This window comes from Dendrobates tinctorius, unplaced genomic scaffold (assembly GCF_039654945.1).
Source record: "Dendrobates tinctorius isolate UK_male_01 unplaced genomic scaffold, ASM3965494v1 ptg000048l, whole genome shotgun sequence".
In the NCBI taxonomy this organism is placed as follows: domain Eukaryota; kingdom Metazoa; phylum Chordata; class Amphibia; order Anura; family Dendrobatidae; genus Dendrobates; species Dendrobates tinctorius.
Genome location: NW_027361716.1, coordinates 3,416,625 through 3,436,365, shown reverse-complemented (window position 1 = coordinate 3,436,365; position 19,741 = coordinate 3,416,625). Strand labels below are relative to the sequence as shown.

The window sequence follows — 19,741 nt, the reverse complement described above, 5'->3', positions numbered from 1 at the left end:
GGTCATGTGACACATCAAACTTATTGAGAGTTTTACAACAAAAACAATGGTGTGCTGGGTTTTAACATAACTTTATTCTTTCATGAGTTATTTACAAGTTTATGACCACTTATAAAATGTGTTCAAAGTGCTGCCCATTGTGTTGGATTGTCAACGCAACCCTCTTCTACCACGACAGGCAACAAAGAAGAAGATGTCACCGTTAGAAGATGGGAGGAGCCGGACCGGACCAGACCACGACACCAATCGGACCGGACCGCCCCCCGGTGAGTATAATCTAACTCTTTTTTCTTATCTTTCAGGTTACATCGGGGGCTTATCTACTCGGGGGCTTATCTACAGCATTACAGAATACCGTAGATAAGCCCCTGATGTCGGTGCCGGCAGCTAATATTCGAAAAAAGGGTGACAGATTCCCTTTATGGTAGAGAGGCCCGAATCTCAGACCTCACCTTGCCCCTGTTAATCCCTGGTCCGTCCCCTCACCCACCCAATGGAGCCTGGAACAGAAATGTAATGTGACCAAGACACATAAGACTAAAAAGACTAAACAGCAAAAACAGAAACCTTCAAAAGCACTAACCAACAATAGGGAGGAGGATAGAAACAGGGAGGAATAAACTAAGTGGGAAAAGGGACCAGGAGATAAACACACAGGTACAACAGCACACCACAGAACACCACAACTCCATACTTCTACTACTTAGCTTTAGCACACAGCACAGGAAAACGAATCTCCAATAGAAAGAACAAACTCCTATTCAGCACAGTGCTCCTAAGAGCAAAGAAGCTGAGCTTTCACTGGCAAAACCGAGAGGGTCTGACCAAGTTTAATAGCATAAGTTAAAGACCAGATCAGAAGCAGCTGATATGGAGATGCACGTTTCTGACCAGCCTAGAAAGGGTCATTAAGGTCAGCATCTAAGGAAACCAAAATCATTTAATATAGGATCCAAATACACAGTCTAAATGCAAGGTCTGCGATTCATAATACACAGTGATCTTCTACCCACAGATCTCCCAGGTTGGTGTGACACACTTGTGACAATAAAGTTAATTTTCTCCCGAGTGCCACACTTTCAGTAGAGCAGCCGGGCACCTTTATAACACTATTAACATGAAGACTGACCCTCTATCTGCAGATTAATAACGTTATTCAATGTGAGCGGTTTGCTTTAAATTTCAAAATTAAGTGAAAGATGCTCTTTAAAGGAAAAGTATTCCCTAGTAAAAATATACCTTTAAAGAGAAGCTGACAACTGACACATACTGCCCAATCCAGGGGTGTTTGATCGCAATCAAAAATTAGTAGTAGATTCCGCACCCCCACACAGCTTATTAGACAGATATAGAATCATGATAATGTTGAAAAGAGATGCACTCACTAAAATGCCCTAATAAATAAGCAAATAAGAAGATATAAAACACAAATGTAATAGTCTCATAAATTCATACACCTCCACCCAGTCTCAAATCATTGGAAAACTGAAAAAAGTTTTGCTTAAGAATATCCCTATATTTCACACCCATTCTTCCCCTCGACTCGGACCATTTTCCCTGTCCCTGTTGCCGAAAAACATCCACACAGCATGATGCTGCCACCACAGTGTTTCACTGTGGGGATGGTGTTCTTGGGGTGATGAGCTGTGTTGATGATTTGGCGCCGGACATAGCATTTACCTTGGTGGCCAAAAAGCTCAATTTTGGTCTCAGTTGACCACAGCATCTTCCATACATTTAAGGAGTCTCGCACATGTCTTTTGGCAAATTGAAAATGAGCCTTACAATTTTTGTGTGTAAGTAAAGGTTTTTTTCTGACAACTCTTCTATAAAGGCCACCTCTATGGAGTGCACTGCTTATAGGGGTCATATGAACAGATATTCCATTTTCTGCTTGGGAACTCTGCAGTTACTTCAGGGTTACCTTTGGTCTCTGTGCTCTCTCTCTGATTAATGTCCTCTTTGCCAGGGCTGAGAGTTTTGGTGGGCAGCACTCTCTTGTCAGGTTTGTTGTGGTACCGTGTTCTTTCCATAAGCTGGTGCTTCAGGGGGATCAGCAGATATTTTTTTTTTATTTTAATAACCCAACCTTGATTTGTACTTGTCAACAACTTGTTTGGAGATCTCTTTAGTCTTCATGGTGTTGTTTGGTTAGGGGTGCCTCTTGTTAATGGTGTTGCAGACTTTATGGCCTTTCATAAAAGGTAAAGTGTATATACTGACAGATGTGACGCTTGCACAAGAAATTTTTAGGGACTTCGTAACAAAAGGGGTAAATACATATCCACAAGCCAATTTTTAGATATTTGATTCCATACATTTAATGTATGCTTATATTTTCCTCACTTCATTAACTTAGACTAGTTAGTACTGATGCATCACACACAAATCGGATTACAAAAATATGTAAACACGGGTTGTAATGTAACAAAATAGGTAAAACGCCAAGAGGGGTGAATACTTTTACACTCCATTGTATTTTTGTGTTTTTCACTATACAGGTCACAAGTCCAGTTTTTAATGCATACCTAATAAATTTATAACATTTTATACAGAGGGCTTCATGTGTTAGCCACTTAGATCCAGCACGTCCATAAAATAGGAAACATTTACTTGTATTCCGTTAAAATCAGGTGACAAATACTCACGAGTAGTGTTGAGCATTCCGATACCGCAAGTATCGGGTATCGGCCGATACTTGCTGTATCGGAATTCCGATACCGACTTCCGATATTTTTTCAATATCGGAATTCGGCATCGGAATCGGAAGTTCAGTTGATTGACAGCCTGACGTCATCATGATGCGCGGTGTGTGCGCATCATGATGCGCCGTCATTTCGGGCCTTCCGGGGGTCTCTGCCGGCCTGCCGGGGGGCTGTGCCGGCCTGCCGGGGGGCTGTGTGGACTGCCCGGGGTCTGTACCGGCCTGCCGGGGGGCTGTGCCGGCCTGCCGGTGGTCTGTGCACCCTGTGGGGGTCTGTACCGGCCTGCCGGGGGGCTGTGCCGGCCTGCCGGTGGTCTGTGCACCCTGTGGGGGTCTGTACCGGCCTGCCGGGGGGCTGTGCCGGCCTGCCGGTGGTCTGTGCACCCTGTGGGGGTCTGTACCGGCCTGCCGGGGGGCTGTGCCGGCCTGCCGGGGGGCTGTGTGGACTGCCCGGGGTCTGTACCGGCCTGCCGGGGGGCTGTGCCGGCCTGCCGGTGGTCTGTGCACCCTGTGGGGGTCTGTACCGGCCTGCCGGGGGGCTGTGCCGGCCTGCCGGTGGTCTGTGCACCCTGTGGGGGTCTGTACCGGCCTGCCGGGGGGCTGTGCCGGCCTGCCGGTGGTCTGTGCACCCTGTGGGGGTCTGTACCGGCCTGCCGGGGGGCTGTGCCGGCCTGCCGGGGGGCTGTGCTGATGTCCGGGGGTCTGTGCAAGCATCGTCCGATGGGACTACAAGTCCCATCTGGCGATGCCTGCTACCATGACAGTGATTGACACATTAGCCAATGATGGGACAGTAGTAGTCCCATCATCCGGCTAATGTGTTAAATGTTAAAAAAAAAAAATACTACATACATACTACATGCTACATACATACTACATATATACTACATACATACTACATACATGCTACATACATGCTGCATGCTACATACATACTACATACATACTACATGCATGCTACATACATACTACATGCTACATACATACTACATGCATGCTACATACATACTACATGCTACATACATACCACATACATACTACATACATACTACATACTACATATATACTACATGCATGCTACATACTACATGCTACATACATACCACATACATGCTACATACATACTACATATATACTACATACATACTACATACATACTACATGCATACTACATGCATGCTACATACATACTACATGCATGCTACATACATACTACATGCTACATACATACCACATACATACTACATACATACTACATGCTACATACATACTACATGCATGCTACATGCTACATACATACTACATGCTACATACATACCACATACATGCTACATACATACCACATACATGCTACATACATACTACATATATACTACATACATACTACATGCATGCTACATACATACTACATGCTACATACATACCACATACATACTACATACATACTACATGCTACATACATACTACATATATACTACATGCATGCTACATACATACTACATGCTACATACATACCACATACATACCACATACATGCTACATACATACTACATGCATACTACATGCATGCTACATACATACTACATGCTACATACATACCACATACATACTACATACATACTACATACATACTACATGCTACATACATACTACATATATACTACATGCATGCTACATACATACTACATGCTACATACATACCACATACATACTACATACATGCTACATACATACTACATATATACTACATGCATGCTACATACATACTACATATATACTACATGCATGCTACATACATACTGCATGCTACATGCATGCTACATACATACTACATACATACTACATGCTACATACATACCACATATATACTACATACATACAATACATTCATACAATACATACATAGACATACAGTACATATAACATAGAGTAACATACTTACCAATACTTGTCACATTGTTCCCCGAAGCCATTGTCTTTTCCGGAATAAATATTAACATAACAAACCACAAAAATACTCACCCACGATCCGAAGCAGTCCACGAGTGTGTCCCACGACGATCTTGGGTAGAGAACTGCAGCATCAGATGATGCTGCCGTTCTCTACGGGCTGCAGGAATCCAATGACGGAAGGTAGGTATCCTTCCGCACTGTATTCCTCCGCCACTTAAAAAAAAAAAAGTCCCTAGTCTCACTTTATGCCATTGCTGTGTGGGAATCCCACACAGCAATGGCATAAAGTGAGACTAGGGACTTTTTTTTTTTTAAGTGGCGGAGGAATACAGTGCGGAAGGATACCTACCTTCCGTCATTGGATTCCTGCAGCCCGTAGAGAACGGCAGCATCATCTGATGCTGCAGTTCTCTACCCAAGATCGTCGTGGGACACACTCGTGGACTGCTTCGGATCGTGGGTGAGTATTTTTGTGGTTTGTTATGTTAATATTTATTCCGGAAAAGACAATGGCTTCGGGGAACAATGTGACAAGTATTGGTAAGTATGTTACTCTATGTTATATGTACTGTATGTCTATGTATGTATTGTATGAATGTATTGTATGTATGTAGTATATATGTGGTATGTATGTAGCATGTAGTATGTATGTAGTATGTATGTAGCATGCATGTAGCATGCAGTATGTATGTAGCATGCATGTAGTATATATGTAGTATGTATGTAGCATGCATGTAGTATATATGTATGAATGTATGTAGCATGTAGTATGTATGTAGTATATATGTAGTATGTATGTAGCATGTAGTATGTATGTAGCATGCATGTAGTATATATGTATGAATGTATGTAGTATGTATGTAGTATATATGTAGTATGTATGTAGCATGTAGTATGTATGTAGCATGCATGTAGTATATATGTAGTATATATGTAGCATGTAGCATGTATGTAGTATGCATGTGGTATGTATGTAGCATGTAGTATGTATGTAGCATGCATGTAGTATATACGTAGTATGTATGTAGCATGTAGTATGTATGTAGCATGCATGTAGTATATATGTAGTATGTATGTAGCATGTAGTATGTATGTAGCATGCATGTAGTATATATGTAGTATGTATGTAGCATGTATGTAGCATGCATGTAGTATATATGTAGTATGTAGCATGTAGTATGTATGTAGCATGCATGTAGTATATATGTAGTATGTAGCATGTAGTATGTATGTAGCATGCATGTAGCATGTACTATGTATGTAGCATGCATGTAGTATATATGTGTTATGTATGTAGCATGCATGTAGCATGCATGTAGTATGTATGTAGTATGTATGTAGTATATATGTGGTATGTATGTAGCATGTAGTATGTATGTAGCATGTAGTATGTATGTAGCATGCATGTAGTATATATGTAGTATGTATGTAGTATATATGTTGTATGTATGTTGCATGTAGTATTTATGTAGTATGAATGTAGCATGTATGTAGCATGTATGTAGTATGTAGTATGAATGTAGCATGTATGTAGTATGCATGTTGTATGTATGTAGCATGTAATTTTTTTTTTTTTTTTACATTCAACACATTAGCCGGATGATAGGACTATTACTGTCCCATCATTGGCTAATGTGTCAATCACTGTCATGGTAGCAGGCATCGCCCGATGGGACTTGTAGTCCCATCGGACGATGCCTGCACAGACCCCCGAAGCCTGCACAGACCACCGGCAGGCCGGCACAGCCCCCCGGCAGGCCGGCACAGCCCCCCGGAGCCTGCACAGACCACCGGCAGGCCGGCACAGCCCCCCGGCAGGCCGGCACAGCCCCCCGGAGCCTGCACAGCCCCCCCGGCAGGCCGGCACAGCCCCCCCCGGCAGGCCGGCACAGCCCACCGGAGCCTGCACAGACCACCGGCAGGCCGGCACAGCCCCCCGGCAGGCCGGCACAGACCACCGGAGCCTGCACAGACCCCCTGGCAGGCCGGCACAGCCCCCCGAAAGGCCCGTACAGACCCCAGAGAGGCTGTACAAGGGCAGGAAAGGGTTTTTCTTATTCCGATACCGGAAGTCCCATAGACTTGAATGGGACTTCCGGTATCGGAATCGGCGATACCGATACTTTTTTTAAAGATCGGCCGATACCATCCGATACGATACTTTGAAGTATCGGACGGTATCGCTCAACTCTACTCACGAGTTAAAAGTATCACTTCCAAAATGCGTCAAGCTTAATTGTTAATCTTTTTAGGAACTTTTACTCCTGGTTTATTTTGTTATTGTCACCTGATTTTAACTGATACAAATAAAAGTTTCATATTTTACGGAAGTGGTAGCTATACTATTTTTTTGGATTCCCTTTGCTGTGGACATGAGATATTTGCACCTGCTGGACAGGTATGCTGATCATTTCTATTTGCATGGCTGGATGATCTCAGCCGGGTATGTTTGACTTTGAAATGCTGCGGCGATTCAGAGAAAAACAGATTTTAAAAGTAGCCAGGGACCAAGCCACATGTGTAGCTAGTCGAAAAGGTCGGTCTCCGGCTGCTTCTTCTCGCCCGCTCTCCTTGGTCTCTTCCGGCACACTTGCATAGGGAGAGACCTGTCAGTCATTGATAGTGGGCAGGGGACAAGCATTTCTGATTTGTCACTTGTGCGGCTGGGTCCCCGGAGGCTTTTAAAGTATTTTTTCTCTGAAATTCTGCAGAGTTTCAGACTGAGATCATACAGCCAGTGCCGGATACGTGCTACCCACGGATGGGCCGCATGTATCCACTGTCAGGTTCCCTGTTACCAAACTTTGCCATTAGCCCCACTCTTGTGCTAGAGTCAGCTGGCGCGGCACCAGCCTATGCTCCCGATAAGGCCTGACGTGTGCTCACGCTGGCTACCTACTGATGAACACTGTGTGCATGCCCCCAAGTCTTATGGACAATAAGCCAAATTGGGACTTTGGCAAGCAGGTGAATATAATGAATTGTTAGGTCTTGTGCCTGAACTTTTGCCCATTTTCCCATATATTTGGCACTGGATAAGGACAGGGAACGTTTGTCATCTTCTATAAGGTTACTAAATTAGGAAGCTTATAACCCTAGCATCTATGTTACCTTGTAGAGATGCTCTGACCCACTTATCTAGCCAGCAGGATTTATCCCTGTTTTGATAATGAGGGTGATCGATGAGTGGAACAGGCTACTATGAGAAGTGGGGAGTTCTCCTTCACTGGAAGTCTTTGAACAGAAGCTGGTTCAGGGAATCCTGCATTGAGCAGGGGGCTGGACACGATGACCCTGGAGGTCCCCTCCAACTCTACCATTCGATGATTCTGTGAGATCACTTGCCCATTTTCTTACTTCCAACACTTGATCTTATAGAACTAACTGATCACTTGCTGCTTAATGTATCCTGCACCTTGACATCTGTCACTGTCGGGAGAAATTCAATGTCATTCACGTCACTGGTTATAATATTACGGCCGACCTGTGCAAATAGAATATTATGTACAAAATGTGCCCAAGTAATTGTCTATATGTACGTACTTCTCAAAATGTAGTAGAACGTGCAGCCATTCATGAAATGGGGTGGCAGCAGGAGGAACTTCACTTTGATTCATGTCTAATTAAGCTTAATACATGTGTTTGACGCATTTACATTGGTAAGCCCCTCATATGCCCATATGTCGCTGCAGGAAATATATAGCTTGTTGAATGAAAATAAATGGGGCGAGAAGTGCAGATGTTTGCCCGTAAAGCAGATAAGTAAGAGCCATGTACTGGGAGGGAGCAGCTATTGTAAATGGGAAACATCTATACATACAATGTGCCGACAACCAATATGTGCACACAGAAAACCATTACAACGGTGCATCAATATAAATGAAAGTAATTTATATGAAAACGGACATTTTACCAATCTGATGGCCTTATTCATTTGTTATAAACAAGAACACTGGAAAGGGATTTTGGATTTTTCCTCTTTCATAACCCCTATATACTGTACATAAAGTAAAGATATCAATATTTAGTATTTTAAGACATTTGTACAAGACATGACAAGGAAAATTATGTCAGGGGCTTGACATGTTGCATACAGTGGCATGTAAAGTTGGGGCACTCCTGGTCAAAATTACTGTTATTGTGGACAGTTAAGGCTGGTTTCCCATTAGCGGTTTTGTGCGCAGCGCATGCACCATGCGTACCTATGTTTAAAATGGAGTATGCAGGGTCTTGAGTTTGCATGCGTTCATCTGCGTTTTCGTACGCATACGTTTTTTTTCTAGGTGTGCGTCTAGACGCGCCGGATGCAACATGTTGCATTTTTTGGTCTGTCCAAAGGCGTAAAAAAACGCATGTGCACGCAATGTGACAAAACAACGCATTACAGTCTATGGGAACGCAGGCGTGGACATGCATATGCCTGTGTTTGTGTACGCATGCGCTTTAAGAGTAAACATGTCTAGACACTGGTTTAAACCACGAAACATTGTTTGAAATGCGAGTATAAAAACCTACTTTTTTCTCTATTTATATTATGTACTAATGTCTCTTTTTTATTGCAGCAGGTCTTCTTCATCAGCAGCAAAATCTGAAGAATTCAGCTGTAAACAGGCTCTATATAAAGAATTCCCATGACACACGCCCACTGGTGTCCCATTGGTGGAGTCTGTTTCAAGGATTTTCCTCCTGTGTAATGTGACACCTAGAAAACGCATGCGCGTAAAAAAAGCAAACGCATGCGCGTTTTTGCATGCGTTTCTACTTGCGCTGAGCACAAAGACGCAAATGTGAAACTAACCTAAGCAAGTTGAAGATGAAACGATCTCTGAAAGGGATAAAGATAAAGATGACATTTCTTTTGTAATTTTAGACAAAAGATAAAAAAAAAATAAAGTAACCGTGAAGACACTAGAGCCCAAGGGGATAGGTGCTGCTGAAACCTGCGGCCAGAAAAACAGGTCCTGTGTGGCAAACCCATGGAGAAAGGTAAATCAGATAAAAATTGGATACTGTCGTGCTAAACAGCTAGTGGATGGACATGGAAGAAGCCAAAAAAAAAAGGGGACGTGCAATGATAAATATAGCAATAAGAATTGCATGTATAAAGTAATGCTCAGATCTTCCCTTCAAAAATCATGATAATTCAAGCTTGCACACAGCTATTTATGATCAACACCTCTCTACAGTGCCTTGCAAAAGTATTCGGCTCCCTGGAACTTTTCAATCTTTTCCCACATATCATGCTTCAAACATAAAGATACCAAATGTACATTTTTGGTGAAGAATCAACAACAAGTGGGACACAATTGTGATGTTGATCGAAATTTATTGGTTATTTTAAATTTTTGTGGAAATTCAAAAAACTGAAAATTGGAGCATGCAATATTATTCACACCCTTTACTTTCAGTGCAGCAAAGTTCATTGTGGATCTCTGAATGATCCAATGTCGTCCTAAATGACTAATGATGATAAATATATATACACTCCCTGACAGAAGTTATGTCGCTTATCCATGTTATGTAAATAAACGCTTATAACCGGACGTTAAATTCATCCATCGGTTGTATGAATTATTCTTTTGAAAGCTGAAACCCTCCGAAACGTGGTTTAGGTTAAGAAAATAAATTGGCATCAGTGCAGAAATATTGATCATTTATGGCTAGTTTCACACTAGCATTTATTCGACGCAGCGCACGGCGCCGCTAAGCCCGGCTCCCTGCCCGCCCCATCCGGTCATCGCAGCTTACTATCGCACATGGACGCTTGCGATCTGCGCACCCTATCTTTAGCATAGGGTGCGCAGATCGTGCGCTAGTAGGATTTTGGCGTGCGCTGCTCACTTTTGAAGGTGCGCCCGTGTGCGCCGAACGCAGCATGTTGCATTTCGGCCTGCTCGGCGCACCTTCAAAAATGCGCAGCGCACGCCAAAATCCTACTAGCGCATGGCAAGCGCAGGGTGCGCAGATCGCAAGCGTCCATGTGCGATAGTAGGCGGCGATGACCGGATGGGGCGGGCAGGGAGCCAGCAGGGGGCGGGGCTTAGCGGCGCCGTGTGCTGCGTCGAATAAACAGTTTCCTTATTAGAGGTATAATAATTTACTATGAAGAAAAAAGAAAACCTCTACCCAGTTCGGGTTATCAAGGAAGTTGCCTGTTTATACATATAAGGAGACATCATATATAGAATCCACAAGCATAATCATGAAAAAGGGAAAGACCTCACCGCATGCGCGTGGAAGATATCCCCAAGCAGATGTCCCATCAGACTCATGTTCGGTCAGGAAAAAAGGCAATGACCCTAATCAAGCCCTATCAGAGCTAACAAACCTGACCCCCATGACTCCTGCCCTAACAAGGGCAGTCCACATCTGACCCTCAAAATAGAAGCCCTATTATGTCCCTGGGTCTCCTTATACGAGGCAACTTCCTTGATAACCCGAACAAGGTAGAGGTTTTCATTTTTCTTCATAGGAAATTGTTTTACTGTAATACCTCTAATAAGGAAACTGTTTATTGTTTGATCTTGGTCTTGAGCTTTTTTGTCTCAGACCAAGTATAACCTGTCCAGTCCTTCAGATTTTTGGACTTGGACTAGTCGCATGTATATACGCTGGGTGGTCTGAAATTTATACAAACACTCTGTTATAGTCTGTGACAATCTGATTTAGTGTGCTTTTATCCTCACTTTATCTAGTGGTAGCTTTTATATTACTTATTAAAAGTTATGTTTTATGATTTTCTCAATTGCTGATACATTACCTGATTTGTGAGATTTGTGAGTTTTCGATTCCCCTTTTTCCTGTTTATTAATTACTTCATGTTAGTGGTAACATTTCCATCATATAACTTGCATTTATTTGTGAAAAAAATGAAAATTTGGTGAAAATTAAGACAATTTCGCAATTTTCCTGCTTTGAATTTTTATGCCCTTAAATCATAGAGATGTGTCACACAAAAAACTTAATAAGTAACATTTCCCACACGTTTACTTTACATCAGCACAATTTGGGAGCCAACATTTTTTTTTGTTAGGACGTTATAAGGGTTAAAAGTTTCAATATATTGCACTAGAGGAACTTAAAAAGGCGCAAATAGGGTCTTACCCGATGGTTAAGGCAAAATAAATGTATATATTCTACTCACCTGATGTAGGAGAGATAAATCGCAAGGAATTAATAGTCAGCTGCTGCACGTCCAAAGGTCAAACAAGTGACCACAGAAACAAACTTCACTGGATTCTTTATGGGTTCCATGCGCTGCTTGACATACATCATGTGTGTCTTCCCCTGAGGAAGAAGTGTTTTACTTCGAAACGCATTGGAAAAGAGAATAAAGATTGATCCTTTAATGCATTAGTCTTTGTATAATATGTCAAGCAGCGCACGGAACCCATAAAGAAGCCAGTGAAGTTTATGTTAAGGGTTAAAAGTTGACCAGCGATTTCTCATTTTTGCAGCACCATTTTATTTTTACGGACCACATCACATTTGAAGTCACTTTGAGGGGTCTATATGATAGAAAATACCCAAAAGTGACACCATTCTAAAAACTGCACCCCTCAAGGTGTTCAAAACCACATTCAAGAAGTTTATTAACCCTTTACGTGTTTCACAGGAATTTTTTGAATGTTTAAAAAAAAAATGAACATGTAACTTTTTTTCACAAAAAAATTACTTCAGATCCAATTTTTTTTATTGTACCAAGGATAACAGGAGAAATTGGACCCCAAAAGTTGTTGTGCAATTTGTCCTGAGTATTCTGATACCTGATATGTGGGGGGAACCACTGTTTCGGCGCATGGCAGAGCTCAGAAGGGAAGGAGCGCCGTTTGACTTTTTCACTGCAAAATTGGCAGGAATTCAGATCGGATGCCATGTCACGTTTGGAGAGCCCCTGATGTGCCTAAACAGTGGAAACCCCCAATTCTAACTCCAACCCTAATCCCAACACACCCCTAACCCTAATCTCAGCACTAACCCTAGCCCTAACCCTAATCTCAGCACTAACCCTAGCCCTAACCCTAATGGGAAAATGGAAATAAATACATTTTTTTATTTTATTATTTTTCCCTAACTAAGGGGGTGATAACAGGGGGTTTGATTTACTATATATGGCGGGTTTTAATTTTTGGCAGCTGTCAGACGCTAAAAGACGCTTTTTATTGTAAAAATAGTTTTTGCATCACCACATTGTGAGAGCTATAATTTTTCCATATTTTGACCCACTGAGTCATGTGAGGTTTTATTTTTTGCGGGACGAGTTGACGTTTTTATTGGTACCATTTTCGGGCATGTGACATTTTTTGATCGCTTTTTATTCCGATTTTTGTTACGCAGAATGAACAAAAACCAGCGTTTCATGATTTTCTTTTGGGGGAGTGCGTTTACACCGTTCCGCCTGCGGTAAAATTGATAAAGCGTTTTTATTCTTCGGGTCAGTACGGTTACAGCGATACCTCATTTAGGTAGTTTTTTATGTTTTGGCAGTTTTATGCAATGAAAACTATTTTATATAAAAAATAATTATTTTTGCATCGCTTTATTCTGCGAGCTATAACTTTTTTATTTTTTCGCTGATGATGCTGTATGGCGGATCGCTTTTTGCGGGACAAGATTACATTTTCAGCAGTACCATGGATATTTATATGCGTCTTTTTGATTGCGCGTTCTTGCACTTTTTGATCGGCGGTATGATGAAGCATTATTTTTTGCTTCGATTTTTATTTTTATTTTTTAAGTGGTTCAATAAAGGGGTTAACTAGTCGGACAGTTTTATAGGGCGGGTCGTTACGGACGCGGCGATACCAAATGTGTACTTTTATTGTTTTTTTTATTTTCAGAAAATGAATTTATTAAGGAATATTTTTTTTTTAAATTTATTTAGCGAATTTTTATAAATTATTTTTACTTTTTTTTTTTTTGTTTAACTTTATTACACTGTCCCGGGGGGACATCACTGTCATGTGACAGATCGCTGATCTGACACATCACAGATCGCTGTGATAAGGTCCCCATCGCCATAATGTATCCGGGGACCTGCATTGAAGGAGGTCCCCAGAGCAGCGCAGCACATCGTGCTGCTCCGGGGGTCTCAGGGAAGCATGGAGGGAGCCCCCTCACTGCGCGCTTCTCAATGCCCCGGTACACTGCGATCATGTTTGATCGCGGTGTGCCAGGGGTTAACAAGCCGGGGGCGGTCCATGACCGCCCCTAACACATAGTGGGCGCCGCTGATTGCGATGACGTACTATTCCGTCCTTGGGACTTAGGTCCCAGGTCACATGGACGGAATAGTACGTCTAATGTAGGAAAGGGGTTAATGGACACAGAATGGTCAGATTTTGGCAAGACAAAAGTTTTGTCATCCACAGAAAGTAATGTGATATGCAAACAAATAATTAACTTAAAATACAAATATATGTTGCATAACATTTGTGAATGAAGTTGTGGTGCTATTAGAGTCATATTTAATATTTTGTGTGACTTCCATGAGCTTGAAGGACTGCATCCATGCAGTTCAACGATTCATACAACTTATTAATGAAGTCATCAGGAATAGCAAAGAATGCAGTCTTACATGCCTCCCAGAGTTCACTTAGATTCTTTGGTTTTGCCTTCCAAGCTTCCTCTTTCATCCTACCCCAAACATGCTCAATGATGTTCATGTCTGGTGACTGGGCTGGCCAGTCCTTGAGCACCTTTGTTGTAGAGATGGATGTACGAGATGGAGCACCATCCTGCTGCAGAATTTGACCCCTTTTATGATTTGGAATAGAAGAGGTTACTAATACTTCTTGATACTTTAGGCTATTGATATTGCCTTCCACCTTGCAAATGTTTCGCACACCCCCATACTGAATGTAACCCCAGACCATGATCTTTCCACCACCAAATTTAACTGTTTTCTGGGTGTATTTTGGATCCATACGGGCTCCAGTAGGTCTCCTGCATTATTTGCGGTGGCTGTAGCATAATTCTACTGAAGATTCATCAGATAAATCCACCTTCTGCCACTTTTCCAGTGTCCATCTGTTTAGCAGGCTGTGGGACGTTGCAAATGCCACACGGTTTTATATTTGCCTTTTGTTTAGTGCTGGCACTGTTTTGACCATGGAGGCCATTTCAAGACAGAATCCTACAAACTGTTCTAGTTGACACAGGGACTTGAGGTGGCCAGGCCTGTTGGAGCTCTGCTGCACGGGAAGAGGGGCGTGCTTTGGATTTTCTAACCAACAAACGTTCCTCCTGAGCAGTTGTCTTGTAGGGTCTGCTGGACCTGGGCTTGTCAAACACATCTCCAGTCTCTAAAAAAATTTTTTTAATTCTTTGTACTTGACACTGAGACACATTAAAGGTGCCAGCCACCTCTGCAGTGGATCTGGTCTTCAGCCTCTTGATAATCCAGGCTTTGGTTGCAGGGTGGATTTTTGGCATGTTGTCAGAGCTCAAGTTGCAGCTCAAGTGAAGGTCTGGGGTGCTGGGTTTCTTATTATACACACCCACTAATTAACCGATCATTTACTGAGCACAGGTGAGGATGTAAACTAGGATTGGGTGCATTATATGACCAGGCGACAAAACTTTTGTCTTGCCAAAATCTGACCATTCTGTGTCCATCAAATGATCAATATTTCTGCATTGATGGCAATTTTCTTATCCTAAACCACATTTTGGAGGGTTTCAGCTTTCAAAAGAATAATTTATACAACCAATGGATTAATTCAATGTCAGGTTATAAGCTTTTATTTACATAACATGGGATAAGCGAAATAACTTCTGTCAGGGAGTGTAGTTCCAGGGAGCCGAATACTTTCGCAACACACTGTATAATTCGAAGGACTAAACATTTGTGGTGTTCTTGCTAACTAAAGTCGCAAATGTAGCATTTGGAGCATAGATGTTACATATAGATATTTCACCAATCTCTATCTAAAAGTGTCAGTTTATATTGCTACAAATAGTTACCACAGCAGACCTAGCATTTCAGCTAACAATCATGCATGTGAAGCATAAGGAGTAAAAAAGAAGATCTACAGTTTGCCAATATAACAACCTTATTCTAGTTCACTGAACGATGGGGGTAATCTCTGTACCTGTGATTGCTCCTTTGTGTACTGGTGTCTGTTGTAGGGATTCTATATCCCGAAGCAATTAGAAATGGGCACGGTGCAGGAAGATGGTTTCTACAAATGGATAATGATCCTAAACACAAGTCAAACTCCACAATAGACTACCTCAAAAGGCGCAAGCTGATTGTTTTACAATGGCCCTCACAGTCCCCTGATCTGAACATCATTGAAAATCTGTGACTAGACTTCAAAATACCAGAGCAAGCAAGATGAACCATATATTGCCTAAAATACAAAAGAAGTGTGTCATCTTTAACGTTAGGCCTTTTAGGGATCATTTCATCTTCGACTATTCACAGTAACATTAATTTTGACAAGGGGTGCCCAAACTTTACATGCCACTGTAGCCCCAAGCATGTCCATAGGTTCTGTCTAGTGCCGTGACAAAGCGATATTAAAAAGTGAATCTCGTTTCCGTAAATGTACGTCCATTTGATAGCTGTGCACTAAATAATACAATTGTAAAACACTTAAAAAAATGTTGTCTTACCCCTGTAATAAAGCCATAAAATTCTGGTCACATGTCCTGTAACTTGCTGCCTGTTGTAAGGTCCAATCAGTCTCTAGCAGCTAAGAAGCAGAGACAGACTCGCAAGCAGTCGTGCAGCATTCGCTATTGCTAGCTGTGAGCTACTGCTTGCGGAGCAGATAGTAACTAAGTTTTCTTGCCGCAGTCTCTCAGCTGGTTCCCGTCTCTTTCCCTGTGCTGTCAGCTCCATCTTTTCCTCTCTAGCTCGCACTGTGCTGCTGTTTGTTAGCTCCAGTTCTCCTCTGTTACGAGAAGAATATAAGAAGGGAGGTTTCTCTTTCGGGCTGGCCACCCATTGGTCACCGACGTGAGGGCAGAAGTTGCCGGAAGTCCAGGCAGACTGCTCGGGATAGGTAACCTCCCACTAAAACAAAGGTGATGACTGGTCACTGTGCCGCAGCTTAGGGGCTCTCTTCATGAAAATGACCAAAACCAGTCCACTATTATGTAACATGTCAGGGATGGGACTAGGTGTGTTGATTGTTTGGAAAGGTGGGCTTGTTTAGAGAAAAGATGTCTCAGAGGAGATCTCATTTACATGTATAAAATATGTGTGTCGTCAATACAAGGGACGTATTCCTTCCAAAGACCATACAAAGGCTTAATCTGTAATTACAAACAGGTATATGGTAGAAATGTAACAATGTTATGTATGCTTTCTTATCAATAAAAACGATGTGATTAAAAAAAAGAATCAGGGGACATTAATTGTTGGTTTACGAAAGGCAATTTTGGCAGCTAAACAGGAAAGGGTTCTTTACAGTTAGAGCAGTCAGAATGTGGAATGCCGACCACAAGAGGTAGTAATGGCAGACACTATAACAGCTTTAAAGAATAAGATCTGGATCCTTTTTTCTTTTTTTACAACAATGACAACATGGGTTAAAGTGAATCTAGAGATAGAGAATTTGTAACTGATGGAGAAACAGAAAACTTGATGGACCTGTGGCCTTCTTCAATCTACTTTCATAGAGCAACTTTGGCACCTACAGTATACATGGCATGCTTTTGTTTTGTTCATGTGTAAAATCCTTGTACAAAAATGTGCCCTAAATGTTTTGGAGTGTTCCTTTACATAAGTTGTCTCATTAAAGTAGCCCTTGGCCTGAAGTCCTATTAGGACATATGGACTTTATAGAGGGTGCTCCTCAGTTCAGGATCCCCCCGTTTTAGCCAAGTCAGAGTTGCTTCGTAACACCAACCCAACCACATATTGCATGCCGTTAACTGAATGGCCACCATGTTATACCACATTTCTCCTGCAGTAGGTCCCGCAAAATGTTTTTCCTGGCTGAAAAAAGGTGGGATCTGTGATCAACACAACCCATTTGAAAAGTTGGGGTCCTGGAGATACTTTCTAAGTTTTCGAGCTCTGTTATTCCAAAATAAACCTATAACCTATTTTATGTGAAATTTTGAGGCAAAAAAGCGCAACTAACCTGTCCTTCCTTCAGACCCAAGCAGCTTATGACTTCATTAGGCATCACAGGTTGGTGTAGAACTTTTTCTGAAGATGCCGATGTCTGGCAAAACTTCCTGCTCTGCAGAACACACGAGCTGTAGAATCGGCCGAATCTTCCACACATCACTAGTCTTCTCGAAGATTGCATCCTAGCTGCAGACATCGGACAAGATGGGAAAAGAACACTCTGTAAATGGCATTCTATTGGGATGAATACAACATTTCTAAAATTCAAGTGCCCCAATTCATCATTTATGGGGTTTATAAGTCACTTTTCTCTTTCAAATTCATCAAAATGGCAAACATCGTTTAAAAATTTTGTGCAAAGGCCAATTTTATTTTTTTTTACCTCCGTTAACAATTTTTGCAACTCCTTACTACAAACAGTCGCATGTTTTGCATAATGTAGCAAAAAATATGGAAATTTTAGCTGGCATACATTAAACCACTCCAGGGGGTACTGGGCAGATTTGCGCCAAATTTTTTTTTTTTTTTTTTAAAGTTAAAATTTGATAAATTAGTTTACGACAGGTATTTTGGCCCATTTTGCGGTACACCCTATTTGTGGAACGCCATATTTTTACAAGGACACTACCATGTACTTTTTTTCCCCCCTACTTTTCAAAACCTATTCCAAACCAGAAAAATGGCGATCCGAGAAGATTTTGGTGGAAGACCGTGAAAATTATGGCAATACGGGCCGCAAAAAAACACAGCGAGTGTAAAAGAAGCCTTAGAGAAATACTCTTATTTTGCAGACACCTCTTTACAAAGTTGCTAGCTTGAGATAGCCTTGATCCAGACAAACAATGCTCAACATAAATGAGTTCACCCCTTTGAACAGTCAGATTTTAGTCAATATCTCTCTGAACAGAAGAGTTTCCAAAATTTTAACAATTGAGTCTTACAGAACATTTTTTAATCCAAAACATGGAAGGTTGTTAATCTTTAGTTTTAATCAAATTAGTGATGAAAAATGAATACACTCCACATCAAAAACTACTACATCTAGTATCTTGTATGACCTCAATGATTTTTAACCCCTTCCTTACCGATGACGGAATAGTAAGTCATTGGTAAGGATCCCCCGCTTTGAGGTGGGGTCCGGCGGTGAGCCCATCTCAAAGCCGCGACATGTCAGCTGTTATGAACAGCTGACATGTGCCCGCAATAGCCGTCCGCCCGCGCCTATTAACTAGTTAAATCCCGCTGTCAAAGCTGACAGCGGGCATTTAAATGGCACTTCCGGCCGCCGGGTCGGAAATGAGCTCATCGCTGACCCCCGTCACGTGATCGGGGGTCGGCGTCACATTGCCTGGACAACCACAGGTCTCAGAGACCTCTATGGTTGTTGCAGGCAGATCACTTTGAGCGCCGCATGGTTGTCGGCACTCAAAGTACAGCAGTAAATCTGCTACATATGGGCGATCTGCTCATCACCCATATGTAGCAGAGCCGATCGGGTTGTGCATGCTTCAAGCCTCCTATGGAGGCTACTGAAGCATGCCAAAAGTAAAAAAAAATGTTTAAAAAAAAAAAAAAAAAAAATACCTAAAAGTTCAAGTCACGCCCCATTCAAAATAAAACAATAAAAAAAAATCCCACATACACATATTAGGTATCGCTGCGTTCAGAATCGCCCGATCAATAAAAAAAAAAGCATTAACCCGATTGCTAAACGGTGTAGCAGGAAAAAAAACTCAAAACGCCAGAATTACGTTTTTCTGGAAGCCGCAACATTGCATTAAAATACAATAACGGGCGATCAAAAGAACGTATCTGCACAAAAGTGGTATCATTAAAAACGTCAGCTCGACACGCAAAAAAATAAGCCCCCACCCGACCCCAGATCATGAAAAATGGAGACGCTACAGATCTCAGAAAATTGCACAATTTTTATTTTTTAGCAAACTTTGGAATTTTTTTCACCACTTAGATAAAAGAGAACCTAGACATGTTTGGTG

At 41.9% G+C, this 19,741-nt stretch overlaps 1 protein-coding gene across 2 annotated transcripts in view; it reads right to left on the bottom strand.

The window, feature by feature from the left end:
- The window catches only part of METTL15 (methyltransferase 15, mitochondrial 12S rRNA N4-cytidine), a 435,657-nt gene that overhangs the window by 374,983 nt on the left and 40,933 nt on the right, over positions 1-19,741 (bottom strand). The window contains exon 2 of one of the 2 annotated variants that reach the window (XM_073576285.1): positions 17,755-17,930. In XM_073576285.1, coding sequence (XP_073432386.1) covers positions 17,755-17,930 — 176 coding nt within the window. Of the gene's footprint in view, positions 1-17,754; positions 17,931-19,741 lie in introns of those variants that run through there. The other variant, XM_073576286.1, reaches the window with a different exon arrangement.